The 24,251-nt window shown below is 37.3% G+C and overlaps 2 protein-coding genes across 3 annotated transcripts in view; one reads left to right on the forward strand and one right to left on the reverse strand.

Moving 5' to 3' along the window:
* Positions 1–7,502, reverse strand: part of LOC137405981 (mucin-4-like) — a 51,670-nt gene extending 44,168 nt beyond the window's left edge. Inside the window, exons 1-2 of the mRNA XM_068092473.1 lie at positions 7,291–7,502; positions 721–912 (exon numbers count right to left, since the gene is read on the reverse strand). Of these exons, the coding sequence (XP_067948574.1) occupies positions 721–912; positions 7,291–7,480 (382 nt within the window). The 5' untranslated portion in view covers positions 7,481–7,502. The remainder of the gene's footprint in view (positions 1–720; positions 913–7,290) is intronic.
* A 6,545-nt stretch (positions 7,503–14,047) lies between these two features.
* The window catches only part of LOC137406286 (uncharacterized), an 87,554-nt gene continuing 77,350 nt past the window's right edge, over positions 14,048–24,251 (forward strand). The window contains exon 1 of one of the 2 annotated variants that reach the window (XM_068092831.1): positions 14,048–14,099. The gene's annotated coding sequence lies outside the window, so the exon portion shown is untranslated. The remainder of the gene's footprint in view (positions 14,100–24,251) is intronic. The other variant, XM_068092832.1, reaches the window with a different exon arrangement.

Below are 24,251 nucleotides of genomic sequence, written 5' to 3' on the forward strand. Positions count from 1 at the left end.
AAAGTCCACGGTTCAGTTTAAACCATTTCCTAAATTCTTCTGAATACAAATCTTTTTAGAAATTTCCTGTTGAACGAATATGACAAATTACTATGCGATATCTGAATCCAAGTTTATAGTCACTGTCTGCCAGCAGTGACTATCTCCAGTTTTGAGAATTATCCTCACATGGTTTGCTTCACTGTACTGGCCTTACAAAGGAATGTCTGAACCATTACACATATGACATTGATGTAAAATTCTTAGAGACTCCAATCGTTTTGAGACATAAGAAGTGAATATCTGAGGAACAAACCGTTCTAATACACTAGCATTCCGCATTTGCCGAATACGCCAATGAAGCCATGCCGCAAGGTCATGGCAACTGTTGTTTAATTTGCCCAAGGTTGATATTTTGGAACTGAATATCCAGTTTGAAATTAAAAGACAAATTCTAGACAGACAGGCAAAAGCAAATTTCTTTCTTGACAACTGAAAACCTGCCTTTTCTTCAGACATATACAATGTATATCTATACATACACATTTATTTAAAATCAATCATTCATTTTACAGATAAAATTTTATTGGCAATAAAAGCCAATTACGCACAACAGAATCAGGTAAGATAGAGAAGATAACTTCTTCCACAATCACATTTTTTCACCTCACTAAACTGTGTGCAATTAAAAAGAATGCATTAAAATACGAAGTATCGAAGAATAATAAAATCAAAGCTGACCTCTCAGTGGGACGCAAGGGTTGTGTGGCCACCGGTACTTGGCAGCTTCAAGGTCATCGGGAATACAGTTGGCCATACTGTCAATATTGTCCAGCACCAGCTTGATTATGGTGGGGAGAGCGTCTTGGATGAATGTTTGAACAAAGGCAGTTTGTTTGTCTTTCAACTTTTTGCAGTAATATTTGTACAGCCCTGTAGAAAAACCATTTACCAAATTGACATATTTATAACTTCAAGAGTTAAACTACTGCACCGCTGACTACAACCAGTTGAGCTGACGGGAGAAGAAACAACATATTGTACAGCAATACTAAAAATGAAGCTGAGTATATGTTCCTTCAACATGAATTAACACCAAGGCTATTATCTGGACTTGCAGACAAAAGTAACTTAATTCACCTAACTCACCACCCAAAACTATTATTTGCAAGCTTTTAAAGTGCATTAATTGGTGGGCAGATCCAACTTGAGAGAAACGGCTCAAAAGCAGCCGAAATTGATTATATTTACACAAATTTCCCACAACAGATATGACTAGTATCATGAAAAGTCCACGGTTCAGTTTAAACCATTTCCTAAATTCTTCTGAATACAAATCTTTTTAGAAATTTCCTGTCAAACGAATATGACAAATTACTATGCAATATCTGAATCCAAGTTTATAGTCACTACCTGCCAGCAGTAACTATCTCCAGTTTTTGAGAATTTCTGATTAGCCTGAACAAGATCTGGCAAAATCTAAATAATCTTTACTATAATAAGAGCCATGTCCGTCCGTCTGAAAAGCGGTAACACGCTAAGAGCGTTACACGATTTTGGATTTTAGTATTTTGATAGTGAATTTTAGGATTCCCACTCAAGCGCGCTCCCATTTTCCGACTCTACCACCTTCCTACATCATGGAATAATTGTGCGCATACTGATTACATGTGGCAAACTCTCAGAGTGCATGGGACTGCCAGCGTAGTAGTTCGGCATATAGTTAGGCATGAATGTAAACTAGGCTGTTTGCTGCAATATCAATAACAAATTATTTTTTGTGCTATCTCCGGCTAAATAACTTAAAAAGAATGATATTGAAAACATGAGAGTACACATGCTAAAACACATTTTAATTATTTTCTCCTGGATAGTAATTGATGAGGGATCATAGATTAGAAGCAAGACGAGGCCTTGACACCATCGTAGATTTGGTCCTTGGTACCTGAACATCCATGAAAGCATGGATTCTTTCTGGTAGAGCTTGGGTCAGACTCTTTATGTGAAAACTCGTTATCTATATTAATAAATCTCACATTGTCATTGTGGTATTGTAGTACCTTAATTGTGGTATTGTAGTACCTTAATTGTGGTATTGTAGTACCTTAATTGTGGTATTGTAGTACCTTAATTGTGGTATTGTAGTACCTTAATTGTGGTATTGTAGTACCTTAATTGTGGTATTGTAGTACCTTAATTGTGGTATTGTAGTACCTTAATTGTGGTATTGTAGTACCTTAATTGTGGTATTGTAGTACCTTAATTGTGGTATTGTAGTACCTTAATTGTGGTATTGTAGTACCTTAATTGTGGTATTGTAGTACCTTAATTGGTATCTTTAAAATTTTTTGCAGCTCGGAATTCTTTTCTTGCAAAATATTTTAAGCTGAATGCCCGGCGTTGCCCTGGTAATAAAAAAGGTCTGGACAAAAAATATGTTTTAATTTAACATATACAACACTTACCATTCTAACTTTTAAACTTCATATCATGAAAAATGTTTTTTGGTGCGGTTTAGATGGATTAGGAAGAAAAATAAAACAACTGCAAAGGTTTTAAAACTTTTTCAAACAACTGTAACTTTTAAATTTCACATCATGAAAGAGGTGTTTTATTGAAATAAATTGGGAGGAAAAATAAAACTGTAAAGGTGTTTAAATGCAAATGTGAAATAATTAAGCAAGTAATGGCTAAATATAGTCTGTTTCGCGACAGCTACAACAAAAAATATTTGATATACAATTATATGATTTTAATTCGTTTTAGTGTTGGTATCATTAAGCGAAAAGATCATATAGAGTGGTATACAAACCCATAGTAGTGATCTAATGCAAACAATTCCTGGTAAAAATCATCACAGTCATCATCATTAAAAGTCGTAAGAAAACAAAATGTTCAACTTAGTTATGATCTGCAACAAAATGTAACATTACAATGTACTACGTGCAGTACGTACCATAGAGAGTTCTTACCTTTGAGACAGACGTACCACATATTGCTGAATCTAACTTAAATGAATTTAACTTACTAAACACATACTTAAAGGAAGTTTTAATATGCATTTTAGTAAACTTCAAACTTGTAACTAAAGTTTTATCACTTATCTGTTTGTGAATCCGTTTTTACCATAACGGATACCGCTGAACTGAGAGAGCAAGCAATGTATTTCTCTTTGGGAGGTATTTCGGTGAATAGCATATCAACATTTTTGTTATTTCGTTGTAATCAGTACAATAATCACCAATCGTATGGCAGAAAACAATTTCGTCCTCATCATCCGAGGATGAAAAAGTGTAATGTTTCATAGAGTTGGCAAAAAATATTTTATAACAAGGGCATCGTAACCATCGTATCAATTAATATGTAATTTAGCGTATGCAATAGAAAAAAAAGGATATGCAGTATATGGTAAGAGCAATAGAATCGTACAAACTGCCTAAACTTATTTTTAGAAAGGTGGTTTACAAACTTGATGTTGCAATCTTCCTGAGTTGAAAATGAAATGAGCTTTCCATTCCAAAACTTTAATAGTTAAAACTGGACAGACAGGTAACAGATGACAAACTGAGATTTACATACAATGCATATAGTATGCATTATATAGTGCAGTGTAATATGGACTTATTAATATAATTTTTCCTATAAAATATAATTTATATGGCGCCAAGCGTAAAACGAGGTTGTGACTGTCGCAATAAATTTTCTTCAAAAGTCATCAAAATTTAATTTACCCAACTCGCAGAGTTTACAGCTCTCCTTTTCAACATTTCCTTAAAACGACCTATATTATATATAAATAAATATAGATACATATATAGGTGTATGTATTTATCAATATATAGACCTTCATATAAGTGCATCAGTTAAACCAAGCAATTAGCCAAACCTATCACTCCTATTAGCTTGTTATAAAGAGGGTCACCTGTCTGTAAGTAAACTAAATGTTATAACTTGTAACTTTCACACTGTAAATAAATGATGTTAAAACAAATAGTCTTTGAGCGCGATAACAACCAACCAACATAATCGACCATTAATGTTATAGCTGTTACAATGATAAGCGACATTAGCCAATCATGTTTGTTATCTCAAACTTCAACCGGAGTGTTCTACACTTGATAAGTGACAGTAAACTAGTCTCGTATGACTATGAAAAGTTGCAGGTTAACTGAAATCCCACGGTTAGTAGTTAAATAACCTCCTGGCAAACATGAGCTTGCACAAAACTTTGGTAAATTATATCAAAGTATCAATATTTTTCTATGACTTCTGATTGTATTTGATGTTTGAAGTGATTTGACTGCCAGGATGCTTCAAGATTAAAATTAATAAAACTTGATCACAGTTAAAATGCTCAGATCAAGCGAAAGTGCAATTATGACGCCTACAACTGTAAAAGGAGCGACAAAATAGAGACGTAACGTTGCAACTTGAAAGCTATAGCCAATATCAATTATAGCAACGATAACAACTATTGACGTCATTTCTTTTTAGCGTTTTATCTTCGATCAAGTTTTGTCCAATTTAATCTTGAAACATTCTGAGTCAGATCACCTCAAATATCAAAAACAATTAGAAATAATAGAAAAATATTGATACTTTCTGATAAAATCTACCCAAATTTTGCGAAAGTTCATCTTTGCCAGAAGCTAACAAACTACCAAAGTATTCAAATATGAATAACATCTTTTATTATATAGTATATTGTACATATCTACAAGTATATACAGTGAAACACGGATAACTCAAACTTCAAGGGACCGAGCAAAAGTGTTCGAGTTATTAGAGCGTTCAAGTTATCAGGACAGTCATAAGTGCACGCACGTAATTATCAGTAGATACATGTACATATACAAACTATATATCAATCAAAAGCATAGATTGCTTGTTGCAAGTTAAAGGATCTCTCGGGTGAAGTTTTAAATATTTTTAATCAGAACGTATAGATATTTTTCTATCACTTGAGATTTGTTTGTTGTTTTAGGTGATGTGACTGCCAGGACGTTCTCAGATTAAAATTGGCAAAACTTGATCGCGGTTAAAACACTCAGAAAAAATACATGCGTATTTTTCTACCGAGCGTTTTAACCAAGATCAATTTTGCAATAAGTCAGTTATTACAAAACTGCTTTACTTTTAAAAACCCATTATCAATTTTGCCGATATTACTTTAAAGTTATCCAAATTTTACCTCGCTTTTCTTGCTTTCGGAGAGCTTATCGCTAAGCGGATGTTTGGTAAAATTTGATTTTTGAAAACCTTTAGAAAAGTCGTTAATGAAAATATTTGCCGATGTTGGTAATAACGAGGCCTAAGAACTACTAAACGTCGATGTCTATCTCTATGGCTTGGAATAAAGTGATATTCTGAAGCGATAGTAACAACCGTCTTGGTAGCCGTTTGGCAAAAAACTGTTCGAGTTAATGGAGTTTCGGTCGAGTTATCTAAAGTGATTTATCATTGCATGGGAACGGACCAAGCAAATCCATTCGAGTTAACCATGTGTTCGATATATCCGAGGGCGATTTATCCGAGTTTCACTGTATATATAAGTCTAAAAGTCTGTGAGTATCTGTGTGTAATTCAGTCTGTCCGGCTATTGCTACTAAAATATTGGAATGAAGAATCCGTATCACAGATGAACTGATCTCAGAACCTCCTATTTGCCAGGTCTTAACAATTTAGCTACGCGAGGTTGATGGATTCATTGGGCAATATATGTCGCTATGTGGGTGAAAATGTGCTACCGCTCTCCATTACGCACAACGTCATTCTATGTATTAGTCAGAGCTGTAGATAACTAGGTAACATAATTAGCCATTGCAATGTGTCAGGCTGATGGCAAGTGGCATTGTTAATAAGCTGAGTTTACATAGAACTATTAACTATAATTAATAGTATAGTTAATAGGTTTATGTGTGTTTATAAGCGTGGCATTGTTATCGCTGTTTATAAGCTGATTTTTAATACCTGTGCAACATCAGGCATTTCGCTAGTACATATATATATGTACTATATATATATGTATATTATATATATATGTACTATATATATATACACATTCTGTATATATATATACACATTCTGTATATATATATACATTCTGTATATATATTATGTTCATTCTAATATTTTAATAGCTATTAAAATATTAGAATGAAGAATCCGTATCGCAGATGATTTAGTCTCAGAACCTTCGAATCACCAGGCAAATGCCTTACCAATTTAGCTACGCATGATTGGTGGATTCATTGGGTGATATATGTCGGTATGTGGGTGAAAATACGCTCTTCATTACGGTGTAATTTTATGCTTGCTCGGCGTGAGAGCAAGTAGTTAGCTTTTATTAGTAAGCTTACTCAAATTAGCCATTGCTATAGGCTAATAGCAAGTGGCAGACAACTACATTACTTATTGTTCATAAGCTGACTTTAATCAGCTTATGAACAATAAGAGGTGATGTAGCATTCCGCAGCCGAGCATTTGGCTGGGAGTGGTGGTGCACTCTTGTAATCCAACTACTTGAAAGCTAGGTTTGGTCGTAGTGTAGCAGCTGAGCATTCCACTAGTACTACATGTATAGTAAGTTTATTGGCAACAATTTACGCACGGTATTTGATTGTCGTATATATTGGCACAGTTCAGTGGCAGTGAACAATATAAATAATGCCCCTAGTACTAGTACTGTGTTATAACTGAGACATTCTTTCATTTTTTTTCGTGCTGTCATTCTATGAGTGTGGGACTGAATTATTGTGGTCCGCCATCTTTGTATACAACATTTGCCGTTTTAAGCTTCTGCAATTATTTGTGCAAACGACGGTGTTGTTCACAATTTTTTCAGCAACGCTGAAACTTTTTTTCAGAGAATCTCGATATCAACTCGAAATAACACCAAAATACTATTCAATAACGTAAAGTGAACGAGATTGATGATTGTTTACAAATGGTGGCGTTTCCGCGAACGAGCGCACGTGCAGACGAATTGATGATGTCAAAAAATAAAGGATAATTAAATTTTTATCAAACATTGAATGAACATGCACTTCAAACAGACCAGCTGAACCATCGTGTGAATTTCAATGGTCTGTGCTCTGGCTAACCTTCTCAGCAGTAATAGCGGTGTTCAGGGCCAATATCGATGATAAGAAATCGCTTGAATCCTATTTTCTATGTGATTTAAAACTAGCTACACACAAAAGAAGCTTGCAATTGTACACACATCCTCATATTCTCAGTTTATATGCTTCGGACAGTTGTGATGGGTGAATTTGTACAAGCCAAGGGGTTTAAGTAAATCATAAAACATACCATCAAATATTTTGGTAGTTCCACTGTTTATTGGAGCTCTGTTATCAGGGCATGCTGATGCCGATGCTTTCTCTAGAGCCACAAAGATACAGAGCAGCGAGTCAGCAGTAGAACATGGTTGTTGACATTTCCGCAGAGCTTCGCATAGGTACGTTTTCACGCCGTTGATATCATTGTACGAAAACAACATTTTGGCTTGGCCTTTGCCTAACTACATCTGAAATATGTAAAAAATTTGAAAAAATTTAACAATAATAAATTCAGCTAGAAAAGTAATTTTATAATACCAAACAGCATACAATATTATAGTAGTATATGAAATATAATAGTCAAAGCTTATTGCATAATAACTTTCGCATTAGTGCTATTCTGACATGCTGGGCTATTCCTGCTATTTCCTACTAAGTAACAACTTACAGTGAATATTTACGCAAAGTTGCAAAGTGATTCACCAACTGAACTTAGCCTTATATAGTTGCCAAGTGACTTACCAACTGAACTTAGCCTAATATAGTTGCAAAGACAAATTTATTACAGCTATTCTCAAAGCTGTAAGCTTTGAGAATGAAAGCTATTCTCAGAAACTAAAAAGCTTTCAACAAGGAAATGCAGAAGTGCATCATTATATGGAAAAATATTCAAGTCAAATAATGACTATATATCTATTTCTCTGTATATTTTGTTGGCTCGTTGTATATATATGTATATAACAAGATGAACGCCTGACGTGGCACGGGTATTAAAAAGTTTTTGCAAAAACAATTTACTTTTAATCTACATATACGATATCTACTATACTAACTTTTAAATGAAGGTGTTTATTTTTGTGTACTCTGTTCATTTCTGTGTACAGTGTTCTTTTCTATGTACTGTACTTATTTCTGTGTACTGTACTTATTTCTGTGTACTGTGTTTATTTTTGTGTACTGTGTTCATATCTATGTACTGTGTTTATTTCTGTGTACTGTGTTCATTTCTGTGTACAGTGTTTATTTCTGTGTACTGTGTTTACATCTGTGTACTGTGTTCATTTCTGTGTACTGTGTTCATTTCTATGTAGTGTTCATTTCTATGTACTGTATTTATTTCTGTGTATTGTGTTTATTTTTGTGTACTGTGTTCATATCTATGTACTGTGTTCATATCTATGTACTGTGTTTATTTCTGTGTACTGTGTTTATTTTTGCATACTGTGTTTATTTTTGTGTACTATGTTTATTTCTGTGTACTACCTTTATTTCTACGTAATGCATACTGTACCTCAGCTTCAGGGCCTACTACAGGTCTATACTGAATGCAATAGTCTTGCTGCTCATGTGAGTTTAAGCATTTTTCTTCCGGCCAACAATTCTAGCATAATGCTAGTATAAAGCTAGCTGAAACTTTTGGTGTAAACTATGAAAGATTGGCATGTGTGATGAGTACGTGGACAGTTTACTCCATAGTACAGCCAGTTGAATAGTGTAATGTATTGGATCAATGCCTATCTGCAGAACTGAAGGTTTCAAGTTGAAATCAAAAGCACAGCAGATTTTCACTCCTAAAACTTTGTTTCTATAACTGAACAGACAGACAAACAAGAGACATGCAAACAATAAGATTTATATATAAAGATGGTGAGCATGTGGGTGTCCTCAACATGTTCATGCCCTACTTACTTCCAAATGAATGGGCAAGATTGCTTGAAAATTAGGGTGTAGAATTCCAGCCTTTAGTGAAGAGTTTTTAAGTGCAGTTTGTCAAAATCTTAAGATCCTTAAAATTATATTGCATTGCAAAAAATAATTTGTAATGGCTACCACATCAAATGTTATGAAATCCACTAGGTAACAGATGCAAATGGTAAAATTTAGAGATTAAATTTTAAATATGCTTAAATGTTTGTGAGTCAGTTTATTAGCAAATTTTAGTTTATTTATAAAATTATCAACAAGATTTTAGCTTTGTTTGCAATTTCTTTTGCTGTAATTGTCAGTTTTACTAGCTATCAAAAAATAGAAAGCTGTATTTTGTGAGTTGAGACTTTACCTGTGTGTGTTATAAGTTTACTCAACTAATTTGAAATCGTGCATAAACTGTAGTAGTTCCTCGCCAATCATTTATTTTGCCTTTTAGTTGTTTATCTCTACATGTATATTGTTCATTGAACGTATAAATAAAAAATAATATATTGATTTGTTTGTGATGACAACCTTCTATGAACTTTTTTTAATTGATGCTAAAAAAACGAAAGTCAACATACAAGTATCTCTTTCAACTAGATATAATTTAGACCTCAAAATATTTTGTCTATTTGTGTCTTTACCTAAATATATAGAGCTGTAACTTATAGCTGCACTTGTGCGTCAGCTAGATTTTGTGATCATGTAAACTGATGAACATAATTTTTTATGTGCAAAACGCTCTGGAAATTTTTTGATGCAACACCAGGTTGTTCAGCTGGTTTATAGCCTTTGTTAGTTGTTTACTATCGTTACTAATTACTACTGCTTTCCTTATCTGTGTGAAACTCGTTAAATATACTTCAACGTGTTACAAAGACATTTATTTTTCCTGTAATCACAGTTTTTCATTACCCCTGATTAAATGGCTATTCATGCATATACCAACATGTAAATTAGCCTTGCAATATGAGTATATATGACATAGATACATGCATCATATGATATAGACTGATAGATGAATGCATAAAAATAAATAAAGATTTTATTTTTATGCGTCTTTATTTTTATATTTTTTTCTCCTGTTGCACTTGGGGGAGAGAACACGACCTTTGAGTCTCAAAATTTTCACAAAAAGCCAGTTTTACTAGACGAAGGGTTTTACTAGCTAAAGAGGATTGAAGCTAAAGTAAATGCTGTCATCTTATCAAATCTGATTTTTTGTTATTGATAAACGGGGTGCGAGCAAGGATTGATAAAGGATTAATTTCTATTTCATTATTATTTACTCTCAAGAAAATTTGGCTAAGTAGTTTGGGAAGGTCTACCGCAGTCAGTAGACCAATTCAACTACAGATTTCCTACAATATTAGTAGAGGCGAAATATGGAGTGTACCCTTGCACAAGGAAAGATGACAAAAACCTATTGGAATTATTGACACTAAGATAAGCTGGTATTTGAAAACTATATATCAAATTAAATTAAATTTAGTGAACTATTCGCTTGAGCGAGAGAAATATCCATTCCTTTTGCTAAGTTTAACAACCTGAGAAAAAATAGTAGAGGGTACATCTATGAAAATAGACTAAATCTAGTTATAGATGCTAAAGACTGTTCTGAATCTAGTCTGATCGGTTTTGAATCAAACAAACTGACTTTAATTTGAAGAAAAAACTGTATATAGGTGCAATCTTAGAAAAGAAAATATTTGCATTTGCTCCCAGAATGACATCGCTGACATTGATGCCCACAGTTGGTAATTTCACCTCCGCGTGCACTGAGTAGATAGTAGACCATACTGAGAATGAGGCACCGTTGAATGCCATCAAAGTCGACACCTATTTAAAACCAGCCACGATTTAAATAAATCAGAAAGATTAGAAATATAATTGCTCAATCAATAGGGTTTTAATTCATAAAGCAGATGCAGGCAGCTTAGTTGTAATTCAATTTGAGCAGCCAATGATGGAAGCTGTGATGGGTTCCATTGAATAGTGTTTATATGACAGCACTTTTAGCCAGTGCATCCCTAGAAACTCAATCCACAATTGACAGGAGTAATATTAAATAGTAGGCTACAACTATAAATTGATGAAAGGAAAAAAGCTGAAAACCTTGATTCCTATAATAAAATGTGCATTTTTCCTCTTTTAAAAATGACATCAAACAGGAAATGTCTATTTAGTCGTCTATGCGATGTGCATACTACCCTGCTAAAAAGTGAAATTCCCTGAATCAGATGAAACCTAAAAATATCAGCAGGCTAACCTAAATCCAAAGAATAGATTATCAATTTAGAAATAAGTTCAATAGCACACTACCTTTGAGAACCAATTAACTGGAATTGGACTTAACCTCAATTCAGCTGCTGGTTTTAAAAGTATGAGGTCAAAGTTGAGAGAAGCTGAGAAGAGAGCTGAGGAGTTGACCAAATGAATAAACGCTATACGAAAAAGTTAACTTTGTTATGATTGATAGCAAAAAGTGTAAGAAGCTTTCAAAATGACCAGACTATCAGAGGGGAAAACTCATAGAAATATGGGTATCCGGAAACTTGTGATATTTGGGTGTGAAAAAGTAACAAAACATTTGCCATAGGCCAGGGTTTGCAATGGCGAAAGGCATATGATGTATATACTAAGTTAATTCTTTCACTGCTCACACGACATAGTGCAGATGAATATGTCCTTGATTCCAGGTCACTTTAATTAGATGGTTTATACAATGTAACAGCCAACTGTAGATGTAGGGCAACACCAGACACAATTGAAAAAGTAAGGTGGTAGAAGTCATGAGTCGACCTCCAGGATGATGAATACAGAATTTAAAAAAAAAATAGATAGAGGCTTGTCAGACTACTGAAAACCTTCATTTTTAAATATTGCAAAAGGAGAAACAGAAAAAGAAAAACCCTTTAGCCTGTCTAGGTTATTTGGTAAGTGTAAGGTGTAATTGACTGTTGCGGTGGCAACATTGGAGCGAGTGGCTGAAGCGTTTGACAACAGAATGCTGCAGTAAATTGAAGAATATAACAAAGTTAGTTTTATTTAACAGCTAAAAGCAAGCCATGCTGAATCAAAACAAGCAAATTTTTTCTAAAATTGAAATTGGATTTTACAGTGTAAGAGTTTTTATGAGTGGTTAACAGAGGGATTGGTTTAAGGCATGCAGTTTGAACTTACTAGAAAAAGAACTGAATATGCAGAGAGTTTCGGTTTGCCAGTTTCAGTTTAGCCTTCAGTATGTTAACATACACTGTCGGTGTTAGTCGACCAATCACAAATAAGCAGATGACTAGCTGACATGATGAAAGCATCAAGCAAAATGTAAGTCAAAAGGGGATATAGAAATTCTTAGTAACTTTTGCTTCTACGCTCAGTAATTTTAGCCTGATTATCTCTAATAGATTATAGTGACCTATGAAAGTGAGGTTAAAATTCAGTTTGCATGAATTTGGTGCGCTTTGAAGTTCACAGCGAAAAAAAATGAACAGCTCATTAGTTTGGTGGAAAAATTAATAAAATATAAAGATTGACCCAGTACAGACACGACATAAGGTCATCTCGCTAGAAACCAATTTAAAAAGTATTTAGGCATTACAAGTGCTTAAACTCTCAACTGGGATCTTAACATGCAGCCATTAACCATGAAATGCTGTGCTTTTGATCTTCATAAACGTTCACCCGGCTAGCTAAAAATCAGTCACTGCTAAACAGATCAACACTATGCTAACTACTTTGACTGGCAATTACTGAGCTTGTTAATTGCTATGGATAAATATTTACTGTGGACTCTTAATAAATATGTTAAATGTAACTTACTGCATTCTAATGGGTTGATAAATCAATGAGAATAGGTGCTACTGTACTGACGTGCTAACCAACCAAACCAATAAGGCAAGCAACAATGATTAAACATGATTTAAACATGCAGTGTTTAGAGTTTCATGTAGTCTGAGATAGCAAGACACTGAAAGGATATCAACTGTAGGTTTTGTAGTATTCATAATCTGAAACAAAAGTACTAGAAATGAACGTAGTATGAGACTAGCTCCGATTAATAAGTGAGCAGCAAGAGACCAGAGAAAATGAGTAAAATACTTCCGACTCCGAAAAATGACACGCCAGAACACTCGACTTGAGTCCATTTACAAGTTCAAACAGGTTGTCCTATTCTAGAGTTATTTTCACAAAACAACACAGCATAGGCAAATGATATTAATAGATTACTTCACAGGAGGCCTGTCAACCATGGAGTGGAGAATGGAGTGAGAGCCTATTTTGGGGGCAATGAAAAGCGAGGATTGGATAAATGGGGTAAATTTTCATAATGTATAAAAACATCACAGCGAAAGATAATATAACTCCATATGGAGGCCATATTTCGTGGACGTTATTGATAGATGAGAATGCCACAAATACATAGTTTGTTTGTTAGTAGTAAGTATATGACTACTACTTGAAGATTTGGGCAAAAAACAGGTTTGCTTGGGCGAAATGGGCAGTTGCGTGACACAGGCGTGAGATATGGGACAATTGCGTGTTTCCCACGATCAATGCGTGAGAGTTGGCAGGCCTGCTTCACAGCATATCGTACGAATATGAACAGGTGAAATAGTTAAAATTTCTCTGTTAATTGCATCCTGTTCACTTAAAGTTTTGTAAAAACCACGATAAGTTGATAATAAGACAAATAGTTGAACACCCTAATAGTATGAAGCGTCAACGTGATAAGCCTCTGCGAGCAGATTTTCCGTCGCTTTCATTACACAAGACTTATCAGCTGTAAATCTGCTAGTTGATTTCAAAAGTTGTGGTGTAGTTTGACGCTTGCCGAACATTTCATATACAAAGCCGGCGTACATTTTTTAGTCGGATGCATGTATTAAAAGGTACAGTGATTATTTTTTTTATAATCAGAGCAACTGTTTGATTTAATACTCGGCATGTCGGTAAATGTCCGTAAACGTTTGAATGTTTGTGACCTTCACCTAGACATTGACTAATATTCCGAATTTTTTTTCAAGATTTTAGCGTTGGGTCGCACATGCATAAAAGTTTCATCAAGGCTTTGTTCATTTAGTCGCAGGCTGATTGCTGTAACCACCACTACCACGTATCTTTACGTTAAGAGTACGGGGTGTAAGGGTGAGTGTAGCTTTACCCCGTCTCTCATACCCAGTTCTGACATATGTGTGTTGCTAAGCATATACTGTTATATATATACCGTAGTACGTGTATAGTATTAGTATCCAACGAGTTACACTTGTTTGAATAAGCTAGCTCTAGTAGAGTGTGCTAGTATGCTGTTGTATGATAGCAATGATATTGTTATGTTCCTGCATGAATAATAACACAAGATGTGGTTTATTCACTCCCATAGTATGTATTGCACTGTTGCCTTCCAGACCTAGTTTATATAAGCCTGAGCTATGGCTATGTAATAAATAGCTAAACAAAAGCATTACTCGTATTAGAATATTTAGCTATATTAGAATAGATAGCCCAAAGTTAGCTTGACTTAAGCTTTATGATGGCAATCTAACACCTCCTCACTAGTCTGAAGATAATATGAACAGGCGAAACTTTACGGATAAAATTGTGTTTGCTGTCTCCTTCTAGATGATCTACATAGATTATCTGGTCCATAATCACTGTGTAGAGGATGTCTAGGATTTGGTCTCTTTGGTTGACGCACTGGTTCTTCGGGATGTACCGGGATAGGTAGCCTGTCACTATTTTTAGCTGATGTTTGAGATATATCTCCAGGGTGTAGGTCTTTTTCTGTGCTAAATATAGGTTGAAGTTGTTCTATATGTCTTTTCCATGTAGGTCCGCGTGGCCATACTCTAACATTAACACTTCGCTGGCCATAGACTTTAGTCACTAATTCTGGAACCCATCGAGGCTGATTAGATCTTCTAGGCCTCTAGGGCCGCAGTATAATGCATAGCATGGATCTCCAACTTGATAGCTGTGAATCTTGTTTACTGTGTCATTCAGAAGCTGTGTATTTCTAGATTGCCTCCCTTTAGCCGAATGGGCTGGTGATGGAATAATTGTGTCAATTTTGCATCGGATTTGCCTTCCATGTAGCAGTTGGCTTGGTGAATATCCAGTCTCTAAAGGTGTTCTTCTGTAATGCATCAGGAATTCTAACAATGCTGCATTAGGTGGTAGGGTAGACTTCCTCAAAGCTTGTTTAAACGATTGCACCATTCTCTCAGCAGCTCCATTTGTTGCAGGATGATAAAGCGCTCCTGATAAATGTGTAATTCCTCTTTCTTTGCACCACTGTTGAAACTCTTCTGATTTAAAGGTAGTGGCATTGTCTGTAACTAATGTGTGTGGATAGCCAAAGTGTGAAAAATCTTGTTCTAAAAGATCAGTAGTTTATTTTGTCGATGCATAACTGGTCCTGTGAATGCAGGGATATTTAGTGTAAGCATCTGTGAGAACTAGCCAGTTACTTCCCATAAAGTTGGTAGCATGATCTAAGTGTAGACGACTCCATGGTTTCTCTGGTAGCATCCACGAATGTACAAGATACTTTGAAGGTAGTCTCTGATTTTCAGCACATGATGTACACAACTTGCTTGTCTCCGCAATATCAGCATCCATTCTAGGCCAGTATACTGCTGTGCGTGCTAGCTGCTTCTTCCTTTGTATCCCAAAATGTGCGAGATGCAATATCTTCAGTACGTCTTTTTGTAAGCTGGTAGGAATTACTACTCTGTTTCCATAGAGTAGACAACCATTACACACAGATAGTGAGTTTTCTAACTTTTTAAATTCTTTGATTTCAGAAGTAGCTGGAGTTGCTTCCTCTCGATGTGGCCATTCTTCTGTTGTATATCTCATTACTGTAGAAGTAACAATGTCTTTAGAAGATCCCTTGACTATTACTCCTGGATCTGTAGGGTTTAGTTGAGCTCCATTAGTTTTAATAGTGCAAATGATGTCTACGTCAGCATCGCCTTCCTCTCTGTCAAACTCAACATCTGGTCCAACAGGTAGTCGACTAAGAGCATCTGCATTCCCATGTTTGTTAGTCTTTCTATATTCAATTTCATATTCATATTGACTGAGTAAGAGAGCCCGGCTTGCTAATCGGTTAGCAGCAAGTGCAGGAGTTCCTTTGTTAGGTGCAAACAATGATGTCAATGCTCGGTGGTCAGTAACGATGGTGAATTTTTTGCCATAGAGAAATTGGTGAAACTTCTTCAACGCAAATATGATAGCTAGTGCCTCTTTTTGAATCTGACCATGTGTTCTTTGGGTCAATGTTTTAGAAGCATGCATAATAGGTCTTTCACTATTATCCTCATATCTGTGAAATAAGACAGCTCAAATTCCTTTTTCGGTAGCATCACATGCTATTCCTATAGGCAGCTTCAAGTTGAAATGTGTAAGAACTGTGTCAACAGTCAGCAGTTGTTTTAGCTGAAGAAAACTGGTTTCCTGTTCTGCACTCCACTTCCACTGCACATTCTTTCTAGTTAGCTGATGTAATAGTTCTGTAATCGTTGATAGGTTAAGTAGGAATTTGCTGTAGAACTGTACTGATCCAAGGAATGAACGTGAACTGTTTATGTTAGTAGGTGCAGGCATCTGTTTAACAGCATCTGCTTTTAGTCTTTTAGAAATTCCTTTTGCTGAAAGGTTATGACCAAAATATTCTACCGAGGGTTGAGCAAAATGGCATTTTTTTTACGACATCGTAAACCTTTCTCATTCAGTCTTGCAAGTAGTTGTCGCAAATTCTGTAAATGACTTGTAGCATCAGTACCACTAGCCATTATATCATCTAAATATAAAGCTACCCCTAGTAGATCAGCTGTCAATTGTTCTGTTAGCTCCTGAAAGGTGCTGAACTGATTCCAAACGGAAGTCTCATCTGTAGTAGTACTCTTTTTTGAGTGCTAAGAGCAAGCTTTTTCTGACTGTTCGGCCCTAGGGGGATTTGGTTGTATGCATCAGCTAGATAAATTTTAGTATATCCGTATCCTGCTCCTAACTTGTTCATCAGGTCTTCGGGTAGAGGTATAGGGTGTCGGTGAGTCTCTAATTGTGGATTGACTGTTTGTGAGTAGTCTCTACATACTCTGATCGATTTTTGATGACTGTTAGAAAGTTGCGCTTTCCTGACCGGAACTACAGGCGTACCATATTGATTAAACTGTACTGGTTTCCAAATTCCTCTTTGAATTCCAGTTTCATAGGCTAGATTTAATTCATCTTGAATAGCAAATGGGACAGGTCGAGGTTTGTGAAACCCTGGTTTTGCATCTGCCTTGAATCTTGTTTCTAGCTCGTAATATTTTAGACAGCTTAAATCGCTGTTAAATAGATCAGGAAATTCATTGCAGAGTTGCTCACAAGATGATTGTAGACTTTTGTCAGCTGTTTCCTGGTCTACTACTTTACATGTCCTAGTAGTTTGTTAGCTGAGCAGGTTGTCTATTGATATCCCCAATAGTTTGATTGCTCCTTTTCCTATCAGGTTGAGATTTGGCACCCGGCTAACCACAAAGTTCAAAGCAAAATGATTTCCCTTTACGGTTTTAGTATTCAACTGGCACTGTCCAATTACTTAAATAGGATGTTTTGAAGCAGATTCGTAGTTTGTCGTTGTTTTAGAGAGTACAGGTTTTCCAAGTTTACACCAGACTTCCTCAGTAATGAAGTTGTCACAGGCTCTTGTATCTAACTCCATATCGATGTTCTGTTCTTCTATCTCAATACTCTTTTGAAGTTGTTCTATATGTATTCTTCGAATAGTTTTAAGCTGTTGTTTTGGTGTAGATTTCTGTGCTATAGGCCTTTTATTAGTAGTTGCTTTTCTTTTTCGGCAGGTAACTCCTAGATGTCCAAACTTCTAGCAAAAATTACATGTAGCAGATTTGTATGGACATTCCTTAGCAATATGTGTAGTTATTGCATCTGTAGCAATTGAAAGTTGTCTGTTTTGTTTCTTTGTAGTTTGAAGTTTTTGTTGGTGTCTTAGTTTTATGATCTGTTTGTACTTTGTTAACTTTTTGTTGCTTTCCATATACGGTTTCCTTGGCTATCTTGGCTGCATCCTCTGTTTCTGTCGCAATTTCAATAGCTTTTTTAAAAAATAGCTCCGTTTCTTTTACTTTGAACAATGCTTTGAGAACTGCTTCAATATTTACTGAGCAGACAAACCGTGTTCTCATAGCTTCATCTAATGGATCATCAATATTAGAAAAGTCACATGTGGTCGCTTCCTGTCTAATTCTATTTGCTAATTCATGAATAGTTTCTCCAGGTTTCCTTTTCATAGTACACCAGAATTTAAAACGCTCGCGTACTAAAAATCGTGTGGGATCATATTGTTCTTTTAAGAAGTTATCTATTTTTTCCATGGTAACTCCACTTATAAGTTTTGGAGTTTCCAGTTGGCCAGCCATGTTGCTGATCTGTTTGTAGAGGACAGGTGACTGATTAATTAAGAACGTTAGCTTTTCTCTCTTCAGGTATAGAGTGAGCTGCTACAAAAGTGTCATATCGATTCATGTAATCAGTCAATAGTTCGGTAGCTGGATCATACTCTGAAAACTTGGGTAAGGCTGCCGATGGTGCAAGCTTAGCTGCTGTCTCGGTTTGACCTTTCACCAGTAGTTCCATGAGTTTCCTTTTTTCTTCCAGATAAAGTTGTTGTTGTTCTTGATGAGCTTTTTGTTGCTCTTGATGAGTGTTTTGTTGCTCTTGATGAGCTTTTTTTGCTCCTCCATCTTTTGGTTTTGAGCCGTAATTACTTCAATTAACTTATCCACTTCCGAAAACATACTTGAATGTACTGAGGATGATGTATAGGTTTCTGGATTATGTTCTTGTAAAAATCTCAGTTGTACTGCTCAAGAATATCCCGTCCCCGTCGCCAATAACTTCTGTTCTGTTTCTGCATGAATAATAACACAAGATGTGGTTTATTCACTCTCATAGTATGTATTGCATTAACATGTAGAGACAACAAGGAAAGTATGACAGTAATAACTGTTACCTGTATGAATAATAGCACAATTAGTGGTTTATTCACTCTCATAGTATGTGTTGCACTGTTGCCTTCCAGACCTAGTTTTTATAAGCCTGAGCTATGGCTATGTAATAAATAGCTAAACAAAAGCATTACTCATATTAGAATATTTAGCTATATTAGAATAGATAGCGCAAAGTTAGCTTGACTTAAGCTTTATGGTGGCAATCTAACAGATATACAGCTCTCCAATGATATACAACTCTCCAACGATATACAACATCCTGTGGGGGCTGTATATTGTTATGTTATGCCGTGTCATAAGATTATCATTAATATAGTATTTATTAGAGCGTGATTGATTAAAACAAAGCTTATTGTTTTATTTTCAAGATAAAAACTAATGACAGCGTAGTCACATGATCCTTACATCGTTGAACTAAAACCTAGGCACGGAGACACAACTCCTAAATTTATAATATGATGAATAATGTAACATCTCTCTTTCTAATATATGGATGGTGCTCAATGTTAAGATTGGTTAAAGTACTTGTTTTTATAGTTTGGAGACAGAGAGGATTAATCGTAGTTGCAAGTATGGCGACCGGAAAACGAACCCCGTTTTTATTTTGTAATCTCTAAACCAAGATGCTAACAGAAAAGAGTATGCTCATAAAATATTATACAGTAAACAATTATCAATGCATTGTAATTATTAAACACCAAATTAGCTTGACGTGGATAAGGTAAAACATGTAGATAATCTCAAACATAATGTCAAAATTACCCCTTCTAACAATAGTCTGTTACTGTACATAGTCTTTCATTCAGACTGGCTTTTGGCGTTGCCTAGGTGGATTTCGTTGGGGAGTGGCCTCAGGGGACTGAATTCCGGGACTGGGACCTGGGGCTAGGGCCTGGGACTGGGACTCTGAGTGAGTAGCTGGTGCATCAATATTCTGTAGAGATCTGCTCCTTGGTGAAGAATGCTGGCTTGGGTGTTCTGGCATATCTACAGGCACTGGCCTTAGATCACGCCGGTTTCGCCTCAACAAGTTATCATGGCATTCGACTGTGTAGGAGCAGTCAGTTAGTTGCTTGACCAGTCTGCCTTCTTTCCATTCTCGACGATGTCAATTGAAATCCTGTACCATTACCGGGGTCCCCTCCTGTAAAGCAGGAAGATTCTGGTGCCGATCATTATATTTCTCCTGAGTCTTTTTCCGTTTTAGCCACTTTTCCCTCCAGTTCTGGACCTCATCCTCATTAGGCTTTCTGGGGCTCAGTGGCAAGATAGATCTCGTCTCCCTACCCAAGAGTCTCTGTATAGGAGTAGTGTACATCTCCGATGTAGGAGTGTTGAGGTACTCTAGTATTGCTAACTGGGGATCTGCAGTCCTCCTTAAAGTCCTTTTTACTATCTTTACTGCCGACTCCACTTTGCCGTTGGACTGGGGGTAGTGTGGTGAGCTTGTATTGTGGTAGAATTGCCACTTCTCTGCAAATGTTGCAAATTTATCAGAGGCAAACTGAGGCCCATTGTCGGTTTGGACCACTTGTGGGATGCCCAGCCTCGCAAACAGTTGTTTCAGCCGGTCTATAATTCCTTGAGAAGACAGGTTCTTCACTGGGTGACGTTCCAGATAATCGGATGTGCAATCCACAATCACAATGAAGTGTTCCTTCTCATATTCGCACAAGTCGACTCCGATCTTGGTCCAAGGTTTCGCAGGAACTGCATGTGCTTGGTGTTCTTCTCGCTGTTGTCGGTCTGTATCCTGCAGACACACCAAGCATCGACTACATCTTTCTGTGACATCTTTGGACATGCCTGCCCAATATACAGTGAGTCGGGCTCTGCGTAGAGTTGCTCCCGTCCCCATGTGACTAGCATGGAGACTCTCAATCACCTCGGCTTGCATCTCTCTCGGAATGACTGTTCTACTGCCATGGTAGATAATGCCATCCTCTACGGTCATTTCATCCCAAAAAGAGTGGTAATGCCTGATCAGAGGTGAGGATGGTACATCTTGCCAACCGGCTTTGATGTGTTCCATCAGTTCTAACAAATCTTTGTCTTTAGAGGTTAGCCGCTGTACTTTCTGATAGAGCACATTTGGCAATGATCGGTCTCCAGGCTTTTCTGTACACTGAAACACCTGCTCCCGTGGTGGCGCTGTCCCTGGTGCTTCTATGTGAGCATCTCTAGACAACATATCTGCAGTCTTCTGGTCTTTTTCCCGTCTCCAAAGAATTTTGATGCCAGAATATCGTTGTAGAGCCAGCAGCATAGCCTGCACTCTCCTTGAAGCCTTGAATAAAGGTTTTTTGAAAATTGTGGGTATTGGCTGGTGGTCTGTGTAGACCGTCACATCTGCGTGACCAAAGATGTACTGATCAAACTTTTCTGTGCCGAAAACAATGGCCAGGCATTCAAGTTTTACGGGGACATACTTGGTCTCACATTCAGTGAGCGACCGTGACGCGTAGGCAATCGGCTTACCATCCTGCATAAGTGCAGCTCCTATTCCTGCCGTTGAAGCATCCGTCTGGATCACAATGGGCTTGTTGGTATCAAAATACTGGAGAGTGTCTGTCCCCACCAACATAGCCTTAAGCTTTCGGAAAGCTCTTTCTTGGTCACGGCCCCACTCAAAGACTGTATTGTCCTTAAGGAGTCTCCTCAGTGGTTCACTCTCAACCGACAAGTTGTTGATGAACTTGGACATGTATGTCACGTGTCCGAGAAATCTCCGCACCCCCTCTGTCGACGCTGGTGGCTGCATCTTCTCAATGGCTTCAACTTTCGCCGGATCTGGCTTAACTCCGGCGGCTGTGAGAACATGTCCAATGTAGTTGAGCTCATCCTGCAGAAACTTGCATTTTTGGCGATTCAGGCGTAGTCCGGTATCCCTAGCTCGTTTCAAAAGTGCCTCCAGGTTTTTGTCATGATCTTCTCTGTTAGTTCCATGGACAAGTACATCATCGGCGACAACTGTTACCCCCTGCAAGCCATGCAGACACTCACAGAGTCTTCTCTGGAACTCCCTGGTTTTCCGGTCGCCATACTTGCAACTACGATTAATCTTCTCTGTCTCCAAACTATAAAAACAAGTACTTTAACCAATCTTAACATGGTGCCCCGAGTGTGATACTGGTTTTTGGTCGTTACGAGAGCCATGGAACAACTTCTGGCGCCAAAACCTTTAAATGATGGGGGTAACCTACCCGAGGAGTGGAAGGACTTCAAGAGACAGTTTGATCTTTTCCTGGTAGGTACAGAGAAAACCAATGCCGATAATGTTGTCAAAGTTGCTTTATTACTAAGAACCATCGGCCCGAGGGTAGTTGATATTTATGACTCGTTTACGTGGACTACAGATGAACATAAAAATGATTATGCCAGGGTTTGTGAGGCGTTTGATGCATTCTGTGCACCACGTGTGAATACAGTGGCCCAAACCCATAAGTTACTTACTATGAGGCAGGGCAGGAAAACATTTGATGAATTTCTAACCAAGGTGCACTCAGTTGCTAGACTTTGTTAGTTTGACACCATGTATAACAGGATGGTTTTGCACGCTCTGCTATTGGGCATAGAGTGTGACAGAACAAGAAGGCGCTTGTTTGAAAAACAGGATGTAGACCTGAATACTGCGATCCAAATAGCACGACAGATGGAGGCCGCAGCAATAGATCTGAAGGCAATCACCTTGCGAGAAGAAGTGGCTGCAGTACGCCGCTACCAGCCACAGAGAAAACTAGATCAGGAGGGCAGAAGAGGCCATTCCAAAGGCGGTAAAGGTATGCCATCTAGCGATAGTTGTAATAAGTGTGGAATGTCACACCCTCCCAAGTCTTGCCCAGCGTTTGGTCAAAAGTGCCATCTGTGCACAAAATACAATCACTTTGCGAAATTGTGTAGATCTAAGAAGCCGGGTGGAAGCAAGACTGAGTCTGCCCATCAAGTCAGTTCATGGAACTACTCGTCAGATGAAGAATCGACAAACAGCATTCAGATCACTACACGAGACAAGAAGTTACTTGCTCAGATTTCGGTGAGAGCTGGGGATTGTCAGACCGAGATCCATTTTCAACTCGACACGGCAGCTACTTGTAACATTCTTACTGTAGCTGACTATGAAAAGATTGGTCAACCAACCCTACAGCCAACCACTACCAGACTCATCATGTATGATCAGACTGAATGCAAACCAGAAGGCTGGTGCTATGTTGAAGTCATGGACAAAGAAGGAAGCTATCGCAATTTGCGATTTATGGTGGTAAACACCACACAACGGAGTCTACTGTCTGGAACCACATGTCTGGACATGGAGTTGATCTACCTGACAGAGTCAGTATGTCTGGTAAATGAAAGGAAACTGAGCGATCTTCTGGATGAGTATGATGATGTGTTCACAGGGATGGGCACTCTACCAGGAGAATATCGCATAGAGCTGGATAAGGAAGTTCAGCCTGTTCAGGTGAGACCTCGCAAGTTACCTCTCTCAATGAAGGCCGATGTTGAGGCTGAAATTACCTCACTAGAGAAGCGTGGAGTCATCACCCGTGTCAACCATCCAACACAATGGATAAGCCATATACAGCCAGTAAGAAAGGCGAACAACTCCATACGCATATGCATCGACCCTCAAAACCTTAATCGCGCAATCAGGCGCAACCACACACAGATGCCTACGCTAGATGGCGTACTAACCCAGCTGAACCGAGCCAAGTGCTTTTTGCTCTGTGACGCCAAGGACGGTTTTCTCCAAGTTAAACTAGCTATGGATTCGACTGATCTGACAACATTCTGGTCTCCTGGTGGAAAATATAAATACCTAAGGATGCCTTTTGGCATCTCGAGTGCACCAGAGGAGTTCCAGAGAAGACTCTGTGAGTGTCTGCATGGCTTGCAGGGGGTAACAGTTGTCGCCGATGATGTACTTGTCTATGGAACTGACAGAGAGGATTAATCGTAGTTGCAAGTATGGCAACCGGAAAACGAACCCCGTTTTTATATTGTAATCGCTAAACCAAGATGCTAACAGAAAAGAGTATGCTCATAAAATATTATACAGTAAACAATTATCAATGCATTGTAATTATTAAACACCAAATTAGCTTGACGTGGATAAGCCAAAACATGTAGATAATCTCAAACATAATGTCAACACTCAAGCTATTATTTAAACTAAAACATTTTACAAAACCGACCAGGTTTAATACCGAAATAACTATAAAACAACAAATGCAAAATAAATGCTACCATGATTCAAGTTTTCCTATCTCATCACGAA

Source organism: Watersipora subatra, chromosome 10 (assembly GCF_963576615.1).
Source record: "Watersipora subatra chromosome 10, tzWatSuba1.1, whole genome shotgun sequence".
In the NCBI taxonomy this organism is placed as follows: domain Eukaryota; kingdom Metazoa; phylum Bryozoa; class Gymnolaemata; order Cheilostomatida; family Watersiporidae; genus Watersipora; species Watersipora subatra.